This window comes from Erinaceus europaeus, chromosome 4 (genome assembly GCF_950295315.1).
Source record: "Erinaceus europaeus chromosome 4, mEriEur2.1, whole genome shotgun sequence".
Lineage (NCBI taxonomy): Eukaryota > Metazoa > Chordata > Mammalia > Eulipotyphla > Erinaceidae > Erinaceus > Erinaceus europaeus.
Genome location: NC_080165.1, coordinates 150,349,465 through 150,369,289, shown reverse-complemented (window position 1 = coordinate 150,369,289; position 19,825 = coordinate 150,349,465). Strand labels below are relative to the sequence as shown.

The following is a 19,825-nucleotide window of genomic DNA, read 5'->3' as shown; positions in this document are numbered from 1 at the left end:
GTGCTGCTATGAACATACATATACATCAAATTAAAAAGCTTCTGCACAGCAAAAGAAACCACTATCCAAACAAAGAGACCCCTCACAGAGTAGGAGATTTTACATGCCATATCAGAAAGAGGCTAATAACCAAAATATATAAAGAGCTCACCAAACTCAACAACAAGAAAACAAATAACCCCATCTGAAAATGGGCAGAGGATATGAAAAGAATATTGACCAAAGAGATCCAAAAGGTGCTTCACTCCTGTGAGACTGTCCGACATCAGAAAGGACAGTAGCAGCACATGCTGGAGAGGCTGTGGAGACAGAGGACCCTCCTGCACTGCTGATGGGAATGTCAACTGTGGAGGGCAGTCTGGAGACGCTCAGAAGGCTGGTAGTGGACCTGCCCTGTGACCCTGCAATTCCTCCCCTGGGCATATGTCCTAAGTAATCAAACACACCCATCCAGAAATATCTGTGTGCGCCTGTGTCCACAGCAGCACAATGTGTAAGAACTGGGGGTCGGGTGCTGGCGCAGTGGTTTAAGTGCAGGTGGCGCAATACGCAAGGACCGGCATAAGGATCCCGGTTCGAGCCCCCGGCTCCCCACCTGCAGGTGAGTCGCTTCACAGGCAGTGAAGCAGGTCTGCAGGTGTCCGTCTTTCTCCCCCCTCTCTGTCTTCCCCTCCTCTCTCTATTTCTCTCCGTCCTATCCAACAACAACAGCATCAATGGCAACAATAACAATAATGACAACAGCAAGGGCAGCAACAGGGGCAACAAAATGGGGAAGGCAGGTCTCCCGGAGCAGTGGATCGTGGTGCAGGCACTGAGACCCAGCAATAACCCTGGAGGCAAAACAAAAAATTGTAACAGCCAAAACCTGGAAGCAACCCAGGTGTCCAACAACAGATGAGAGGCTGAATAAGTTGTGGTCTATATACGCAATGGACTACTACTCAGCTGTTAACAACGATGAATTCGCCTTTTTCACCTTGTCTAGGCTGGAGCTTGAAGGAATTCTGTGAATGAATTGAGGATCAACCTTAGAAAGACAAGGATGAAGATGGGATGACATCACTCATAGACAGAAGTTGAAAAACAAGATCAGAAGGGAACACACAAGTAGAACCTGGACTGGAGATGGTCTCTTCCACCCAAGTAAAAGACTCGGGTGGGTTGGGGGGGTAGGGTTCAGGTCCTGGAAAAGGATGACACAGGACCGAGTGGGGGCTGTATTGTTGTGTGGAAAACTGAGAAATGTTACGCATGTACAAACTGTTGTATTTACTGTCGAGTGTAAAACATTAGTCTCCCAATATAGAAATTTAAAAAAAGAAGTTGAAGAATAAGAACAGAAGAGAAAACAGAAAGCAGAACCTGGACTGGAGTGGTGTACTGCGCCAAAGTCAAAGACTCTGGGGTGGGGGGGGGGGTCCAGGTCCTGGAACAGGAAGGCCGAGGAGGACCTGGTGGGGGTTGTAGCGTTCTGTGGAAAACTGAGAAAGGTCACACAGGTGCAAACTATTGCATTTTACTTTGCTGCTGACTGTAAACCATTAATTCCCCAATAAAGAAATGTGTAAATAAGCATTGTCATGGAACAAACTGCCAGAAGCCATTTCAAAGGGAGACAGTTTGTTTACAATGGGAAACAGTGCACTCTCCGAAGGGCCTGAGCCAGGAGTGATGCAACAAATAGTATTTCAAAAGTATAACTTTTTTTTCCTTCCACTGATGAGAAAACGAGATACAGGAAGGCTGGCAATGAAATAAAAGGACAATGGCAGTGTGGACCTGTGACAAACTTCGGAGCACTTTAAAAAACACTCATTAGGCCAGGGGAGATGGTGTTAATGGCTGGCTAGGCCAGGCTTCCATGTCGAAGGTTCCGGGGTCCCAGGTTCAAGCCCTACTCACACCGTAAATCAGAGCTGAGCAGTGCTCTGGAGTATGTCTCTCTTTCTCTCTTATCCCCTCTCTCTCTCTCTCTCTCTATATATATATATATATATATATATGTGTGTGTGTGTGTATGTGTATATATATGTATATATACACATATATGTATATATTTTTCATAAAGACAGCAAAAATATTTTTGTTAACTTTAAAATTTTTATTTATTTATTCCCTCTTGTTGCCCTTGTTTTATTGATGTCGTCGTTGTTGGACAGAGCAGAGAGAAATGGAGAGAGGATGGGAAGACAGAGAGGGGAGAGAAAGACAGACACCTGCAGACCTGCTTTACCGCCTGTGAAGCGACTCCCCTGCAGGTGGGGAGCTGGGGGCTCGAACCGGGATCCTTCCGCTGGTCCTTGTGTTTCGAGGCACCTGCGCTTAACCCGCTGCGCTACACCCGGCCTCCCAAGCAAAATATTTTTAAAAATCACTCATTAATATGGTAATGACGGCCAAGCGCATGTTTTGCACTCTGAGGCCCAGTGTTCAACCCTGAGCACCTTGTTCAGCACAGCAGAGCAGTGCTCCCATCTCTGTCTGTCGCTAGTCGACATCAGGGAGGAGAAGCGGGAGCAGGGTACGGCACTGGACTGTCAAGCGTGAGGCTCCGTGTCCAACCACGGAAGGCAGGAACCAGAGACGCTGTGGTTCTCCCTCTCTCACTAGTGAATAAGCACAGATATCACCGGCCTGGGAGGCGACACAGTAGACAAAGTGGTGAACTCTCAAGCATGAGGTCCTAAGTTCAAGACCCAGCATCGCACGTGCCAGAGTGATGCTCTCACCCTCGACTCCTCTCCCCTCTCCCATCAACCAACCAACCAATCAAGTTAAAGTAAATAATAGGGGCAGGGGAGATAGCGTAACGGTTAGAAGATTCTCATACCTAAGTCTCCCAGGTCCCGTGTTCAATCCCCTATACCACCATAAGCCAGAGATGAGCTGTGCTCTGGTAAAAATAAATAAATAATAGGGCTGGCAAAATAATTTACTTGGATAGTGAGTTTCTGCTACGTGTACAACCCGTGTTCAAGCCCAGTCTTCACTGTACTGGAAGAAACCGTGGTGCTGTGGACATTTATATTCTCTCTATGCCTCTGCCTCTATCTGAAAGAAAGAAAGAAAGAAAGAAAGAAAGAAAGAAAGAAAGAAAGAAAGAAAAGAAAGGGGAAGGATGGAGGAGGCAGAGTAGAAAAAGAAGGAGGAGAAGAAAAAGAAGAAGGAGGAAAATAAATAAATGAACGAACCTTTTCAAAGACTCATTAAATGCTGGCTTTAAGCTGGTGGGCTTTAGCTTTGATTAGGAGTCAGAACCACCTACAGAAAGTAAAAACAGTTTGGAGCTTCCTGAAATCATTAAAACTTAACCTACCAGTGACCCCAGAATTTCTCTCCTAGGCATCTATCCAAAGAACACAAAAACACCCATCTGGAAAGGTCTGTATGCACATTCACATTCGCTTGGCATCGTCAGCCATCACAAACACCCCAGTGTCCATCACACATTCGCTTGGCATCGTCAGCCATCACAAACACCCCAGTGTCCATCACACACTCACTTGGCATCGTCAGCCATCACAAACAACCCAGTGTCCATCACACATTCGCTTGGCATCGTCAGCCATCACAAACACCCCAGTGTCCATCACACACTCACTTGGCATCGTCAGCCATCACAAACAACCCAGTGTCCACCACACATTCGCTTGTCATCGTCAGCCATCACAAACAACCCAGTGTCCACCACACACTCGCCTGGCATCGTCAGCCATCACAAACAACCCAGTGTCCACCACACACTCGCCTGGCATCGTCAGCCATCACAAACAACCCAGTGTCCAACAGCGGCTGGTCCATCAGAGGCGCTACTGTGAAACAGCGCGCGGCTCTAGCAAGCAAGGACGCGGGTGGAACGAGAGGTAGGCATGAAGTCAGCCGTAAAGAAGGCTGGTCCCTACTCCCAGAGGGGGAGGACGAGTGTTAGGGAAGATGACTAGAGGGCTCTGAACTCTGAACTCCATCAGGACCTGGAGAGAAAAGAGGGAAGCAGGAAGGATACTCAGAAGTAGTAACAGGTGTAGGTGTGACTCAGAAAGGAAGAGAAGGCAGGGACATAGGAAAAATGGGTCGATAGATAAGAAATAATAATCAACCCGTGTTTGTGACCTAGGAAACCCGCTGCAGCTTCCGCATTTCAAGCCCTGGGTTCCAGCCAACACCACAGAAAGACTCTCGGCACGGGACCGAGGGAGGCTGCAGTGGCGCCTTAGGGGCTCTCCCTGCTTGTCCATCTCGCTCCCTAGACAGACACAGAATAAATAAACTGGACCGGAAGGTAGCTCAGTATGTGCACGGCTCTGGGCTCATTCTCCCATGGAATACCCGCGCATACACACAAAGGATACAGAAGAAAAAGAGAGAGGATCACTGCAGTGTTTTCTTCTTTAAATTGTATATTTACAATTCACATTAATTTTCTCAAATTATTTTGCAGGTTGTATTCAGACTTTTAAAGAAGCGTAAACCTAAACACCTTGGAATATTTTGATATGGTAAGAAGAGACATTTCTGTGGTCCGGGAGGTGGCGCAGTGGATAAAGCATCGCTCTCAAGCATGAGGTCCTGAGTTCAATCCCCTGTGGCACTTGTACCAGAGTGATGTCTGGTTCTTTCTTTCTCTCTCTTTCTCATAAATAAATAAATTATTTTTTAAAAAAAGATTAAAAAAAAGAAGAAGAGACATTTCTGACAGTGGGTGTAAGTACTAACAAAGCGGAACTCACCACATAACCCGCGAGCTCAGACTGATCACAGCACGGTGAGGCTCTGATCTCCAACTCCTGCAGTGCTTCAGTGCATGCTGGCTTTCCGAGTTTTTACCGCATCCCTAAAGATGAATAAAAATGCTGTTTTGAACATTTGCAAATGATTTTGTTTCATATAAATCAAGACTTAAGTCACACTCAAGTTCATACTAACTTTTTGTTTTTAATTTTAGACAAGAGAAAAAAGTTCAAGAGAATACAGATCCTCGTTAATTTCCTAGAAGAGGGTTTTTGCTATATAGTATTTACCTAAAACAACCATGAGGCAGGTAAGCAGAGGAAAGAAGTACGCAACTTATACAGGCAGCACAGAGCCAGACTCGCACCAGACCTTTCTGCAGGAACCATGGAGGCCGGAGCAGAGCAGCCAAGGGTTTAAAAGGTAACTGCCGGCCATGCGCGCTCCATCTCGTAGACTATCATTTGAGCAGGAAGGAGCCACCAAAACAGGGCCAGACAGTCAAAAATCAAGAGTTTGCCATCACCAGACCTGCCTCGCAAGAGCTACTAAAAGGACAGCTGAGGAGAGAGGAACAAGGAGCATTTAACTCTCAATACACAGTGATACGCAGTAAAGCAAACCCAGAAACACAAACTACAGAAATATGTACAGGGCTGAGCCCTGGTGGAGAAATATATAAACAAATTAATCAAGTAAATTAAAAAAAAATCAAAAGTTTCGCACAGGCTTACGTTCTGCCCGCCCGCCTCCCTAAGGGCGCGCTACCCTCACGGCTTGGTTTTCGGCGCAGACCCTCAGCTCCTGTTTTACCCCCAGTGAAGTCTGGATTTCCCAAGATGAAGCACTCACTCCTTTCCAGAATAAATCTATTCTCCTTGGCAAAGCCTGGGAGGAATGGTCTATAAATTATTTCTTGGGGGGGCTGGGCGGCGGTGCGCCTGGTTGAGCCGCCTGTTACAGTGCACAAGGATCTGGGTTCGATCCCCCGGGTCCCCACTGCAAGGGGAAAGCTTGGGGGATCGAACCCAGATCCTTGTGCAGGGCTGCAGGTGTCTCTTTCTGTCTCTCTCCCTCCCCTCTTGATTTCTGGCCATCTCTATCCAATAAATAAATAAATAAATAAATAAATAAATAAAGATTTAATAAATAAATAATTTCTTGGGGCAACCCAAGAACCTCTTCAGACTGGCGGGCTGGCGCCTGAGCGGCATTATTCTGCCCTGCTGGAGGAGGACACGCGGGGAGAGGCGGCACAGGCCTGCCCTGCTGCTTGTGATTCCCGCTCGCACAGTGCGGCCACCTGCAGGCGGGGTACCGGGGGAGCTGCGTCCTGCGCACACTCAGCCTTGGAGAGATCACATCTCAGCGTGGGATGATTTTCTATTTATGATCAACAGCCCATATCCAGGCTGGGAGTATGGATCGACCCGCCAACACCCATGTCCAGTGGGGAAGCAGTTACACAAGCCAGACCTCCCACCTTCTGCTCCCCATGGTGATCCTGTGCCCTGGCTCCCAGAGGGATCAAGAACAGGAAAGCTTCCAATGGAGGGGAGAGGATACAGAATTCTGGGGGTAGGAGCTGTGTGGAACTGTACCCCTCTTATCCTATGGTCTTGTCGATCATAGTTAAAATTACAAAAAAAAAAAGGTTTCTTACCTGAAAGCCACATTTGAGGCACAACCAAATGTCAGAGGGAAGTGCCAGCTGTCCATCGTAGCAACCTCTTTCTTTTAAGCATTCTCCACAAACTGACCATGGATTTTCAGTGACTCCTTTCTTCACGCGACTCACACTGACAGCACGACTTAAGTGTTGGCAAGTGACACCCTCTGAAGAAGAGAAAAACGACATTTGAACATGTCCTTTGTCCAATCACTGTGCTATCAGCAGTCAACAAAGTCAACATCGTTCGAGCGCCGTCACTAAAAGGCATGGGAGACGCCAACAGTAGCTCCAGAGAGCAGACCCTCCGTGATTCCATTTCCAAGCCAGAAAATGACAAGATGTGGCGAGCAGCTGCACGATTCTCAAGGCCCACAGACCGGGGCCTGGGGACGGCACAGTCGACTCTCTTGACTGGTCGCACCAAGCTACACATGTGATACGACCACGGAGACACACACACACACACACACACACACACACACACAAGGCCCACACAGACCAGGGCCTGGGGACAGCACAGTTGACTCTCTTGACTGGTCACACCAAGCTACACATGTGATATGACCACAGACACACACACACACACACACACACACACACACGGACCACAGACCAGGGCCTGGGGACAGCACAGTCGACTCTCTTGATTGGTCGCACCAAGCTACACATGTGATACAACCACGGAGACAAACACACACACACACACACACACACAAGGCCCACACAGACCAGGGCCTGGGGACAGCACAGTCGACTCTCTTGACTGGTCACACCAAGCTACACATGTGATATGACCACAGAGACACACACACACACACACACACACACACACACACACACGGACCACAGACCAGGGCCTGGGGACAGCACAGTCGACTCTCTTGACTGGTTGCACCAAGCTACACATGTGATACAACCACGGAGACACACACACACACACACACACACACACAAGGCCCACAGACCGGGGCCTGGGGACGGCACAGTCGACTCTCTTGATTGGTCGCACCAAGCTACACATGTGATACAACCACGGAGACAAACACACACACACACACACACACACACACAAGGCCCACACAGACCAGGGCCTGGGGACAGCACAGTTGACTCTCTTGACTGGTCACACCAAGCTACACATGTGATATGACCACAGAGACACACACACACACACACACACACACACACGGACCACAGACCAGGGCCTGGGGACAGCACAGTCGACTCTCTTGACTGGTTGCACCAAGCTACACATGTGATACAACCACGGAGACACACACACACACACACACACACAAGGCCCACAGACTGGGGCCTGGGGACGGCACAGTCGACTCTCTTGACTGGTCGCACCAAGCTACACATGTGATACAACCACGGAGACACACACACACAGACACAAGGCCCACACAGACCAGGGACTAGGGACAGCACAGTCGACTCTCTTGACTGGTCACACCAAGCTACACATGTGATATGACCACGGAGACACACACAGACACAGACACACACACACACACACACACACACGGACCACAGACCGGGGCCTGGGGACAGCACAGTCGACTCTCTTGACTGGTCGCACCAAGCTACACATGTGATACAACCACGGAGACACACACACACACAAGGCCCACACAGACCAGGGCCTGGGGACAGCACAGTCGACTCTCTTGACTGGTCACACCAAGCTACACATGTGATATGACCACGGAAACACACACACACACACAAGGCCCACAGACCGGGGCCTGGGGACGGCACAGTCGACTCTCTTGACTGGTCGCACCAAGCTACACATGTGATACAACCACGGAGACACACACACACACACACATACAAGGCCCACACAGACCAGGGCCTGGGGACAGCACAGTCGACTCTCTTGACTGGTCACACCAAGCTACACATGTGATATGACCACGGAGACACACACAGACACACACACATACACACACTTACTCACACACACACGGACCACAGACCGGGGCCTGGGGACAGCACAGTCGACTCTCTTGACTGGTCACACCAAGCTACACATGTGATATGACCACGGAGACACACACAGACACACAGACACACACAGACACACACACACAAGGCCCACACAGACCAGGGCCTGGGGACAGCACAGTCGACTCTCTTGACTGGTCGCACCAAGCTACACATGTGATACAACCACGGAGACACACACACACACACACACACACACACACACAAGGCCCACACAGACCAGGGCCTGGGGACAGCACAGTCGACTCTCTTGACTGGTCACACCAAGCTACACATGTGATATGACCACGGAGACACACACAGACACAGACACAGACACACACACACACGGACCACAGACCGGGGCCTGGGGACAGCACAGTCGACTCTCTTGACTGGTCGCACCAAGATATACATGTGATATGACCACGGAGTCACACACACACACACACACACACACACACACACACGTGATACGACCACGGAGACACACACATACAATATGACCATGGAGTCACACACACACACACACAGACACGTGATACGACCACAGAGACACACACACACACACACACACACACATACACGATACGACCATGGAGACACACACTCATACACACACACACACACAATACGACCATGGACACACACGTGATACGACCATGGAGACACACACACACAGACACGTGATACAACCATAGAGACACACACACACACACACGATACGACCATGGAGTCACACACACACACACACACACACACAAACACACACACACGTGATACGACCACGGAGACATACACACACACGATATGACCACGGAGTCATACACACACACACAGACACACAGACACGTGATACAACCACGGAGACACACACGATACGACCATGGAGAAACACACTCACACACACACACACGTGATATGACCATGGAGTCACACACTCATACACACACACACACACATGATACAACCATGGACACACACACAGACACACACACGTGATACGACCATGGAGACACACACACACAGACACGTGATACGACCATAGAGACACACACACACACGATACGACCATGGAATCACACACTCACACACACACACGTGATACGACAATGGAGACACACACACACGTGATACGACCATGGAGTCACACACACACACACACACGATTCGACCATGGAGACACACACACACACACACACGTGATACGACCATGGAGTCACACACTCACACATACACACACACGTGATACGACCACGGAGACACACACTGACACACACACACACAGACACACACACGTGATACGACCATGGAGACACACACACACACATGATACAACCACGGACACACACACTCACACACACAAATCTTACAAGCTCCGAGGACTGCTCAGTTGCAGTTTCCTGGTTCTGATACTATATGGTAATACGTTAAAAAAAAAAAAACTTAAAACAATCATCAGTTGCCAAGAAAAACAGCTCAGATGGCAGAGTGTCAGACTCGCTGCCTGAGGTTCCTGGCTTGATGCCCAGCAGCGCATGGAGCTGAGTGGCGCCCGGCTTGTCTCTCTACTGTGTGAAACTAACCCCCTCGTGCATGATATGTTCATCTAAAAAAAAAAAAAAAATCAAATTTCCATACTTCCCACTTTTATCTTTTCTAAAAAATTTTAAAGCATTTTTTTTCTTAAAAAGCATTTTGTTATTAGATTTACTTATTTATGAACATAAGAGAGAAACAAATGAACAAAATACAGCATCACTCACTCCGGTACCTGTGATGTCAGGGATCAAACCTGGGACATTGTGCTTATAAATTCAGCAGTCAGCATCACTCACTCCGGTACCTGTGATGCCAGGGATCAAACCTGGAACATTGTGCTTATAAATTCAGCAGTTAGCATCACTCACTCTGGTACCTGTGATACCAGGGATCAAACCTGGGACATTGTGCTTATAAATTCAGCAGTTAGCATCACTCACTCCAGTACCTGTGATGCCAGGGATCAAACTTGGGACATTGTGCTTATAAATTCAGCAGTTAGCATCACTGACTCCGGTACCTGTGATGCAGGGAACAAGCCTGGGACATTGTGCTTATAAATTCAGCAGTCAGCATCACTGACTCCGGTACCTATGATACCAGGGATCAAACCTGGGACATTGTGCTTATAAATTCAGCAGTCAGCATCGCTCACTCCAGTACCTGTGATGCAGGGAACAAGCCTGGGGCATTGTGCTTATAAATTCAGCAGTTAGCATCACTCACTCCAGTACCTGTGATGCAGGGATCAAACCTGGGACATTGTGCTTATAAATTCAGCAGTCAGCATCGCTCACTCTGGTACCTGTGATACCAGGGATCAAACCTGGGACATCGTGCTTATAAATTCAGCAGTTAGCATCACTCACTCCGGTACCCGTGATGCCAGGGATCAAACCTGGGACATTGTGCTTATAAATTCAGCAGTCAGCATCACTCACTCCAGTACCTGTGATGCCAGGGATCAAACCTGGGGCATTGTGCTTATAAATTCAGCAGTTAGCATCACTGACTCCGGTACCTGTGATGCAGGGAACAAGCCTGGGACATTGTGCTTATAAATTCAGCAGTCAGCATCACTGACTCCGGTACCTATGATACCAGGGATCAAACCTGGGACATTGTGCTTATAAATTCAGCAGTCAGCATCGCTCACTCCAGTACCTGTGATGCAGGGATCAAACCTGGGGCATTGTGCTTATAAATTCAGCAGTCAGCATCGCTCACTCCGGTACCCGTGATGCCAGGGATCAAACCTGGGACATTGTGCTTATAAATTCAGCAGTCAGCATCACTCACTCCGGTACCTGTGATGCCAGGGATCAAACCTGGGGCATTGTGCTTATAAATTCAGCAGTTAGCATCACTGACTCCGGTACCTGTGATGCAGGGAACAAGCCTGGGACATTGTGCTTATAAATTCAGCAGTCAGCATCACTGACTCCGGTACCTATGATACCAGGGATCAAACCTGGGACATTGTGCTTATAAATTCAGCAGTCAGCATCACTCACTCCGGTACCTGTGATGCAGGGAACAAGCCTGGGACATTGTGCTTATAAATTCAGCAGTCAGCATCACTGACTCCGGTACCTATGATACCAGGGATCAAACCTGGGACATTGTGCTTATAAATTCAGCAGTCAGCATCGCTCACTCCAGTACCTGTGATGCAGGGATCAAACCTGGGACATTGTGCTTATAAATTCAGCAGTCAGCATCGCTCACTCCGGTACCCGTGATGCCAGGTATCAAACCTGGGACATTGTGCTTATAAATTCAGCAGTTAGCATCACTGACTCCGGTACCTGTGATGCAGGGAACAAGCCTGGGACATTGTGCTTATAAATTCAGCAGTCAGCATCACTCACTCCGGTACCTGTGATGCCAGGGATCAAACCTGGGGCATTGTGCTTATAAATTCAGCAGTTAGCATCACTGACTCCGGTACCTGTGATGCAGGGAACAAGCCTGGGACATTGTGCTTATAAATTCAGCAGTCAGCATCACTGACTCCGGTACCTATGATACCAGGGATCAAACCTGGGACATTGTGCTTATAAATTCAGCAGTCAGCATCACTCACTCCGGTACCTGTGATGCAGGGAACAAGCCTGGGACATTGTGCTTATAAATTCAGCAGTCAGCATCACTGACTCCGGTACCTATGATACCAGGGATCAAACCTGGGACATTGTGCTTATAAATTCAGCAGTCAGCATCACTCACTCCAGTACCTGTGATGCAGGGATCAAACCTGGGACATTGTGCTTATAAATTCAGCAGTCAGCATCGCTCACTCCGGTACCCGTGATGCCAGGTATCAAACCTGGGACATTGTGCTTATAAATTCAGCAGTCAGCATCACTCACTCCGGTACCTGTGATACCAGGGATCAAACCTGGGGCATTGTGCTTATAAATTCAGCAGTTAGCATCACTGACTCCGGTACCTGTGATGCAGGGAACAAGCCTGGGACATTGTGCTTATAAATTCAGCAGTCAGCATCACTGACTCCGGTACCTATGATACCAGGGATCAAACCTGGGACATTGTGCTTATAAATTCAGCAGTCAGCATCACTCACTCCGGTACCTGTGATGCCAGGGATCAAACCTGGGGCATTGTGCTTATAAATTCAGCAGTCTAGACACTGCACAACCTTCTAGCACCTTCCCTGCCAATTTGGTTTTTACTACTACCAGGGCTGTCAATGGGGTTCAGTGTCTTCCTAACAATTCCACGGCTCCTAGGGGTCATTCTTCCTTTTTCTTTCTTCCTACCTTTCTTTTGTTTGATTGACAGAATATTCCGTTTCAAGAAGAAAGGAGACTTTGTCTTTTGCTACAACATGAATTGAACGGAGGGCTCCTGCTACAGGAAGTCAGAGGGCAGATACCATTAAAGGATTTACAGCCCAAACAGGCAACAGACGGGGAAGCTTGAAGAAACCGTGAGTCTATGGCTGCAGATCCAAGATGACCAAGTGGGCAGGGTAGGAGGAACAGACACAGAGAGACACATGCGACACTGCTTCACAACCCACGAGGCCTCCCTCGCTGCAGGTGGGGAGTGGGGCTTGAACTCGGGTCCTTACACATGGCAACATGTCTGCTCACCAGGTGTGCCGCCCCCTGGCCCAACTGTTTTCGTTGTTTGTTTGTTTGTTTTACAGTTCATTTGTTTATTAATAAGAGGGAGGGTGGGAAGAACACAGCAGAGCATCAGACTCGGGACCTCGCGCACTCAGGTTCATTCTAGTCACAGCACCACTTTCTGGGGTGTCTCTATGCCCCACCCCCTTATTTTGGTTGTCACAGGGCTGCACTGCTTCAAGCTGACTTTTTTAGATAAAGAGGGGGGGCGGAAAACGGGCGGTAGCACAGCGGGTTAAGCGCACGTGGCGCAAAGCACAAGGACCAGCGTGAAGATCCTGGTTCGAGCCCCGGCTCCCCACCTGCAGGCGGTGAAGCAGGTCTGCAGGTGTCTATCTTTCTCTCTGTCCTATCCAACGACGACGACATCCATAACAACAATGAAAACAACAAGGGCAACAAAAAGGAAATATTAAAAAATATCTTAAACAAAAAAAGAGAGAGACACAACACAGAACCAAGGCAGGCCACCTGCCGTGAGACTGAAACCTGTGCGTGGCAGAGCGGGCGTGGGCGTGCTATCCGGCTGTCCGTCCTACACAGCAGGCTCCGGGGCGGCAGACACAGCTCACCCTTATTCACCGGGGGCGGCCCGGCTCCGCCAGGCTTGCAAGCCAAGGGCAAGTGCTGGCCTGTCACGCGGGCAACGCCACCGCGGCACGGAGAAGCGCTGGTGCTGGGGTGCCTCTGGCTTAACTCGCTCTTTCTCCCCTTCTTGCTCTTAATTTTTAAAAAAATATTATTATCTTTATTTGTTTATTGGATAGAGACAGCCAGAAATTGAGAAGAAGGGGGCAAGAGAGAGGGAGAGGGACAGAGAGACGCCTGCAGCCCTGCTTCACCACTTGTGAAGTCTTCCCCCTGCAGGTGGGACCCGGGGGGGCTTGAACCCGGGTCCCTGGGCACTGTGACACGTGCGTTCAACCAGGTGTGTCACCACCCAGCCCCCCTTCCTCCCCTTCTCTTTGCCTCACATGAAACTCTCTCACATATAATAAGATAAATCTTTTGTGAAAATAGCAACAGACTTCTGGGGACGAGAGAAGTTGTTATTCTGCATATCCGTTATCTCAGGGGGGCTAATTTCACTGCCCCTCCCCACAGGGGAGCGCCTCTTACCCTGCCCACTCAGTAGCCTCAGATCTGCAGATATAGACAAAAGGTTTCTCTTAAGGTTTTTTTCTTTTTTTACTTTTATTTATTATTGGATAGAGACAGAGAGAAATTGAGAGAGGAAGGGGAGGGAGAGAGGGCGAGAGGCATCTGCAGGTCAACTTCACCACCCGTGAAGTTTTCCCACTGCAGATGGGGGCCAGGGGCTTGAACCCGGGCCTTTGCACACCACAGCGTGTGTGCTTACACCAGGTCTGCCACCGCCTGGCCCCGACTAAAGGTTTCCTGAAGCTTCCCCGTCTGTCGCCTGTTTGGGCTCCTAAATCCTTTAATGGGTGAGATGAACTAAGCGCACGTGGCGCAAGGTACAAAGCGCAAGGGCCGGCGTAAGGATCCCGGTTCGAGCCCCCGGCTCCCCACCTGCAGGGGAGTCGCTTCCCAGGCGGTGAAGCAGGTCTGCAGGTGTCTGTCTTTCTCTCCCCCTCTCTGTCTTCCCCTCCTCTCTCCATTTCTCTCTGTCCTAACCAACAATGACATCAATGACAATAATAACCACAACAAGGGCAACAAAAGGGGGGAATGGCCTCCAGAAGCAGTGGATGCAAGGTGCAGGCACCACGCCCAGCAATAACCCTGGAGGCAAAAGAATAATAATAATAATAACAACAACGGGTGAGATGATGAAGTGTCTACCCTCTGACTTCCTGTAGCAGAAGCCCTCTGGTCCAGTTCATGCTGTAGCAAAAGACACTGTCTCCTTTCTTCCTGAAACTAAGTAGTCCGTGACATATGCTTCTCTTTTTCATTTTCTTGTAGTGACAGAGAGCATGGAGAGTGTGGAGAAAGCACAGCACCGACGCTTCCTGCTCGCTTCAGTGTGGTGGCGCCAAGCTCGGACCAGGACCAGGACTCACCTACTCATCAAGACAAGCTGATTTTACAGTTCACACACAGAAAATGGTGAGAATAAAAGATCTGGTAATTAGAAGCCTATGTCATTACTACTTTTCAATTTTATTTCTTTATTTATTATGAGATAAAGACAGAGAGAAATTGAGAGGGGAGGAGGACACAGAGAGGGAGAGAGACAGAGACATTTGCAGCCCTGCTTCACCACTCATGAAGCTTTGCCCCTGCAGGTGGGGACCAGGGGTTTGAACCCGGGTCCTTGCGCCCCGCAGTGTGTGCACTCAACCAGGTGCACCCCCGCCTGGTCTCACCACTTTTTTTTTTTTTTTTAACAACACTAGTGTGGATGACACACGTCACAATTTACCAGCAACGTCATCTGAGGACTCTTCATCACGAGGAAAGGTGGGCCTTTTACTTCTTGTTTCTTCGGGCAAAGCTCTGGATGGTTCTTTCACCCGCATCTGTTACTACTGAAAGGCTGGGAGGGAAGTGGGCATGTTTTAGTACTCAAAACTAAAATTTGTATGTACTTTACTCAATGCATACTGAAATTATTTCAATTTTAGTTAGATTTGTTACTGCACAAAGAGAGGAACGTAGGCTGAAACCAAAGAAATCTCTATTAAATCCCCACATCCAGGGCCTGGCCTGGAGGTGGCATCGTGGACAAAACACTCAGCCCTCAGCAGAAGGTCCCACGACATCAAGTGTGCAGGAGTGAGGCTCTGGTTCTCTTCTCTCGCTCATAAGAAAGTGATACTTGGGTGGTCCAGGAGGTGGAGCAGTAGATCAGGCATTGGACTGTCAAGCATGAGGTCCTGAGTTCAATCCCTGGCAGCACATGTACCAGAGTGATATCTGGTTCTTCCTCTCTCTTATCTTTCTCATTAATAAATAAATAAAATATTTAAAAAAAAAAAAAAAAAAAGAAAGTGATACTTGGGAGTTGGGCGGTAGCGCAGAGGGTTAAGCACACTTGGTGCAAAGAGCAAGGACCGGCTTAAGGATCCTAGTTCGAGCCCCCAGCTCCCCACCTGCAGGGAAGTTGCTTCACGGGTGATGAATCAGGTCTGCAGGTGTCTGTCTTTCTCTCCCCCTCTTCTCTCCATTTCTCTCTGTCCTATCCAACAATGACAACATCAATAACAACATCAATAACAACAATAAAAATAACAAGGGTAACAAAGGGGAAAATAAATAATAATAAAAAAATGATACTTAATGGGGGCCAGGTGGTGACGCACCTGGTTGAGTGCACATGTTACAGTGCGCAAGGCCCCAGAGTCAAGCCCCTGGTCCCCACCTGCAGAGGGAAAGCTTCACGAGTGGTAAAGCAGGGCTGCAGGTGTCTCTCTGTCTCTCTCCCTCTCTATCTCTCCCTTCCCTCTCAATTTCTGGTTGTCTCTATCCAATAAATAAAGATATAAGAAAAAATTTTTTTAAAAATGAAAATGATACTTAAAAATTAAGTAAATAGCTCCATCAGCTGGGGCCCTAATCAGGGAGTCCTGAGATTCCCAAACAGACATGATGGGCCTAGACCTCGAATAAATCCCTCTCTCCATTGTTACCGGTCATCTCTATCAGGAACAACAAGACAGACCCCTTTGAAGCCCCCATAGGAACTTGCCCTCAACTTGGATTAACAACAGTAGAGAATGTTCCATCCTCTGAAGGGAGGCTGGACAACATACTCTGTCTTCCACCTTAGGAAGATGGGTCCTGATATTGTAGCAGCTTGGAACGTTCCTACTCATGACCACAGAATGTGAGCTCAGATCTACAGGGATGCAGAGGGCACACAGGCTCCTAAGCTGAATATGGGCCCCAGATCACATCAAATCGATGGGGTTTACAGTCAACAATATTTATACACCTTTCCCATATTAGATTAGGGAACTACTCTCTTCCCTGATCCAGCTTTCTGGTCATTTTTCCAGTCATGACATCATCTCCCCAGACAATAACTTGGATCCAACAGCACATCAGATTCAGGTTCAGGGAAAAAAAAAAAAAAAAAAAAAAAACTAGTATAGCCACAGGCCCTTTGGAATAGAACTAAAATATGCCTACTAGCTATCTATAAAACAGAGACACCCCCCCCCCCCCCACTCTTCATCTGCACTATTCCAGCCTTTAGGTCCATCACTGGTCAACAATTTGTTTGGCTTTGTATGTTAACTCTCTTTTCAGTCACCAGGTTCCAGATGCTACCATGATGCCAACCAGACTTCCCCGGACAGACAACCCCACCAATGTGTCCTGGAGCTCTGCTTCCCCAGAGCCCTGCCCCACTAGGGAAAGAGAGAGACAGGCTGGGAGTATGGATCCACCTGTCAATGTCCATGTTCAGCGGGGAAGCAATTACAGAAGCCAGACCTTCCACCTTCTGCATCCCACAATGATCCTGGGTCCATGCTCCCAGAGGGATAGAGAACAGGAAAGCTATCAGGGGAGGGGGTGGGATATGGAGTTCTGGTGGTGGGAATTGAGTGGAGTTGCACCCCTCTCATCCTATGATTTTTGTCAGTGTTTCCTTTTTATAAATAAATAATTTTTAAAAATTAAGTAAATATATATGGCACTAAAATTTTAAATAGCTTGAATATATACATACATATATATATATAGTCATTCCATTTGATTTTTACCAGCAACTCCCTAGGTATATGATGCCCACTTAAACAAGAAGACATGAATTTTGGTCAGCAGAACGAATGCAGCTTCTAGGCCACACGTCCTACCCTTTTTCTCCTCGCCCTACCTAGGAGCTAGAGCGTCACAATGGACCAGGGCCGTAAGTCCCGTGCCAGTCTGTGTCTATCCGTAGGGCCGAGCACTGGCCAACTTCTCCAAGCAGAAAGTCGGAGACAGCACCAGAGCTCCCTCACTGAGTGGGGCCCAGGGTCACGCGAGTGCGATGACTTTCTTTACCATGTCACCGGAGCACTGCTCAGCTCGGGTTCACGGTGGTGCCCGGGACTGAAGCGGGCACCTGGGAGTCTCAGGCCAGAGAGTCTTTTGACACAACCATTATGTTGTCTCCTGGTCCAAGTTTTTCTCTTTTAGCTACTACATTTGTATGGGACTGTACCTGCTGCTCTGCTTCTAAATTCTGCTTCTAAGACCCCTTCTGTTGCGTTGCTGGGCGCTGTGGTCTATTCACATCATCACTGTTTCCACTGCTTTAATCCCCACTGCTTCCTGCGCTTTTTCCTTCTCCCCACCCCCTGTCCTGCGTACATCCTCTTCCTGACCTGACACTTCCGCCTCAGGAGACATACAGGACAGGATTGTGATTAGAGATTAGATTGCTGAACTGCATCCCCGCTCGTCAATAAAGACTGAACTACGTTCCCAGCGCAGCCATGAGTCCCTGGGCGTCTCTCTCCCGCCCTCGAAGCTAGCCCGGCAGATTTCTGGCCATCTCTATCCAGATAAATAAATAAGTAAAGATAATTTATTTTTTTTTAAATAATAACATTCTGACACCCCCCCCCAAAAAAAAGGGCAAAGCACAAAGTGGGTCACTAAATTTATAATCGCAATTTCAAATGGCTCGAGACCCCATTTCCCACTAAACCTTTCAGTAGACTTATTTACCTTCTCTTCACAGGTCATCTGAAACCACTCCACAATCCCAAACCGCCGACTTTTCCGTGTCTCACCTTTCAAAGAAACGAAGCCATTCTTGTATTCACTAAAGGAAAAAGGCACCAGTAGATGGCAAAAGATGATCTTTTCACTCCCAAAGTTACACACCTACCTACGATTTTAATTTGATGTCCTAAAAAAAAAAAAAAAAGACATTAAGAAAATCTTGAAGAAACAGTCCCTGGTCCATGTGAGAGTGGTCCTATTTCTTCTTGAATGTCACAGATAAACTCTTGGTAGATGGGACAGTGACACACAGGAAATGCTCGCAGAATGCAAAGAAGCATAGACTTGACCTAGACACCTGGAAAACATCTGTGCCTTTAAAACACTGATTCCATGGGAGTCGGGCGGTAGCGCAGGGGGTTAAGCGCACATGGCAAAAAGCACAAGGACCAGCGGAAGGATCCGGGTTCGAGCCCCCGGCTCCCCACCTACAGGGGAGTCGCTTCACAGGCGGTGAAGCAGGTCTGCAGGTGTCTGTCTTTCTCTCTCCCTCTCAGTCTTCCCCTCCTCTCTCCATTTCTCCCTGTCCTCTCCAACGATGACATCAACAACTACAATAATAATTTAAAAAGGGGGTGGGATATGGAGATTGGGTGGTGGGAATTGTGTGGAGTTGTACCCCTCCTACCCTATGGTTTTGTTAATTAATCCTTTCTTAAATAAAAAAAAAAAATGAAGAATAAAGAATATCCCTCTGGGAAAAAAAATAATTTAAAAAACAAGGACAACAAAAGGCAATAAATAAATATTTAAAAAAAAAAACACTGACTTGCAGGCTAGGTGGTGGTGCACCTGTTAAGTGCACACATCACAGGGCACAAGGACCTGGGTTCAAGCCCCCAGTCCCCACCTGCAGGGAGGAAAGCTTCACAGTTGGTGAATCAGGGCTGCAGGTGTCTCTCTGTCTCTCTCCCTCTCCATCTCCCCTTTCCCTCTCAATTTCTGGCTGTCTCTATCCAATAATAAAAAAAGAAGATTCAAAACACTGAGTCAGACTTAACTCAGCAATGGAGTTATTTTCCAGTGATTTTCCTGACACTTGTAGTGT

The 19,825-nt window shown here is 48.2% G+C and overlaps 1 protein-coding gene across 1 annotated transcript in view; it reads right to left on the bottom strand.

Moving 5' to 3' along the window:
- USP45 (ubiquitin specific peptidase 45) overlaps positions 1-18,904 on the bottom strand; it is a 43,497-nt gene extending 24,593 nt beyond the window's left edge. The window contains 4 exon segments of the mRNA XM_060190740.1: positions 4,731-4,834; positions 6,395-6,567; positions 15,482-15,595; positions 18,721-18,904. Of these exon segments, the coding sequence (XP_060046723.1) occupies positions 4,731-4,834; positions 6,395-6,567; positions 15,482-15,578 (374 nt within the window). The 5' untranslated portion in view covers positions 15,579-15,595; positions 18,721-18,904.
- Positions 18,905-19,825: the final 921 nt, after the last annotated feature.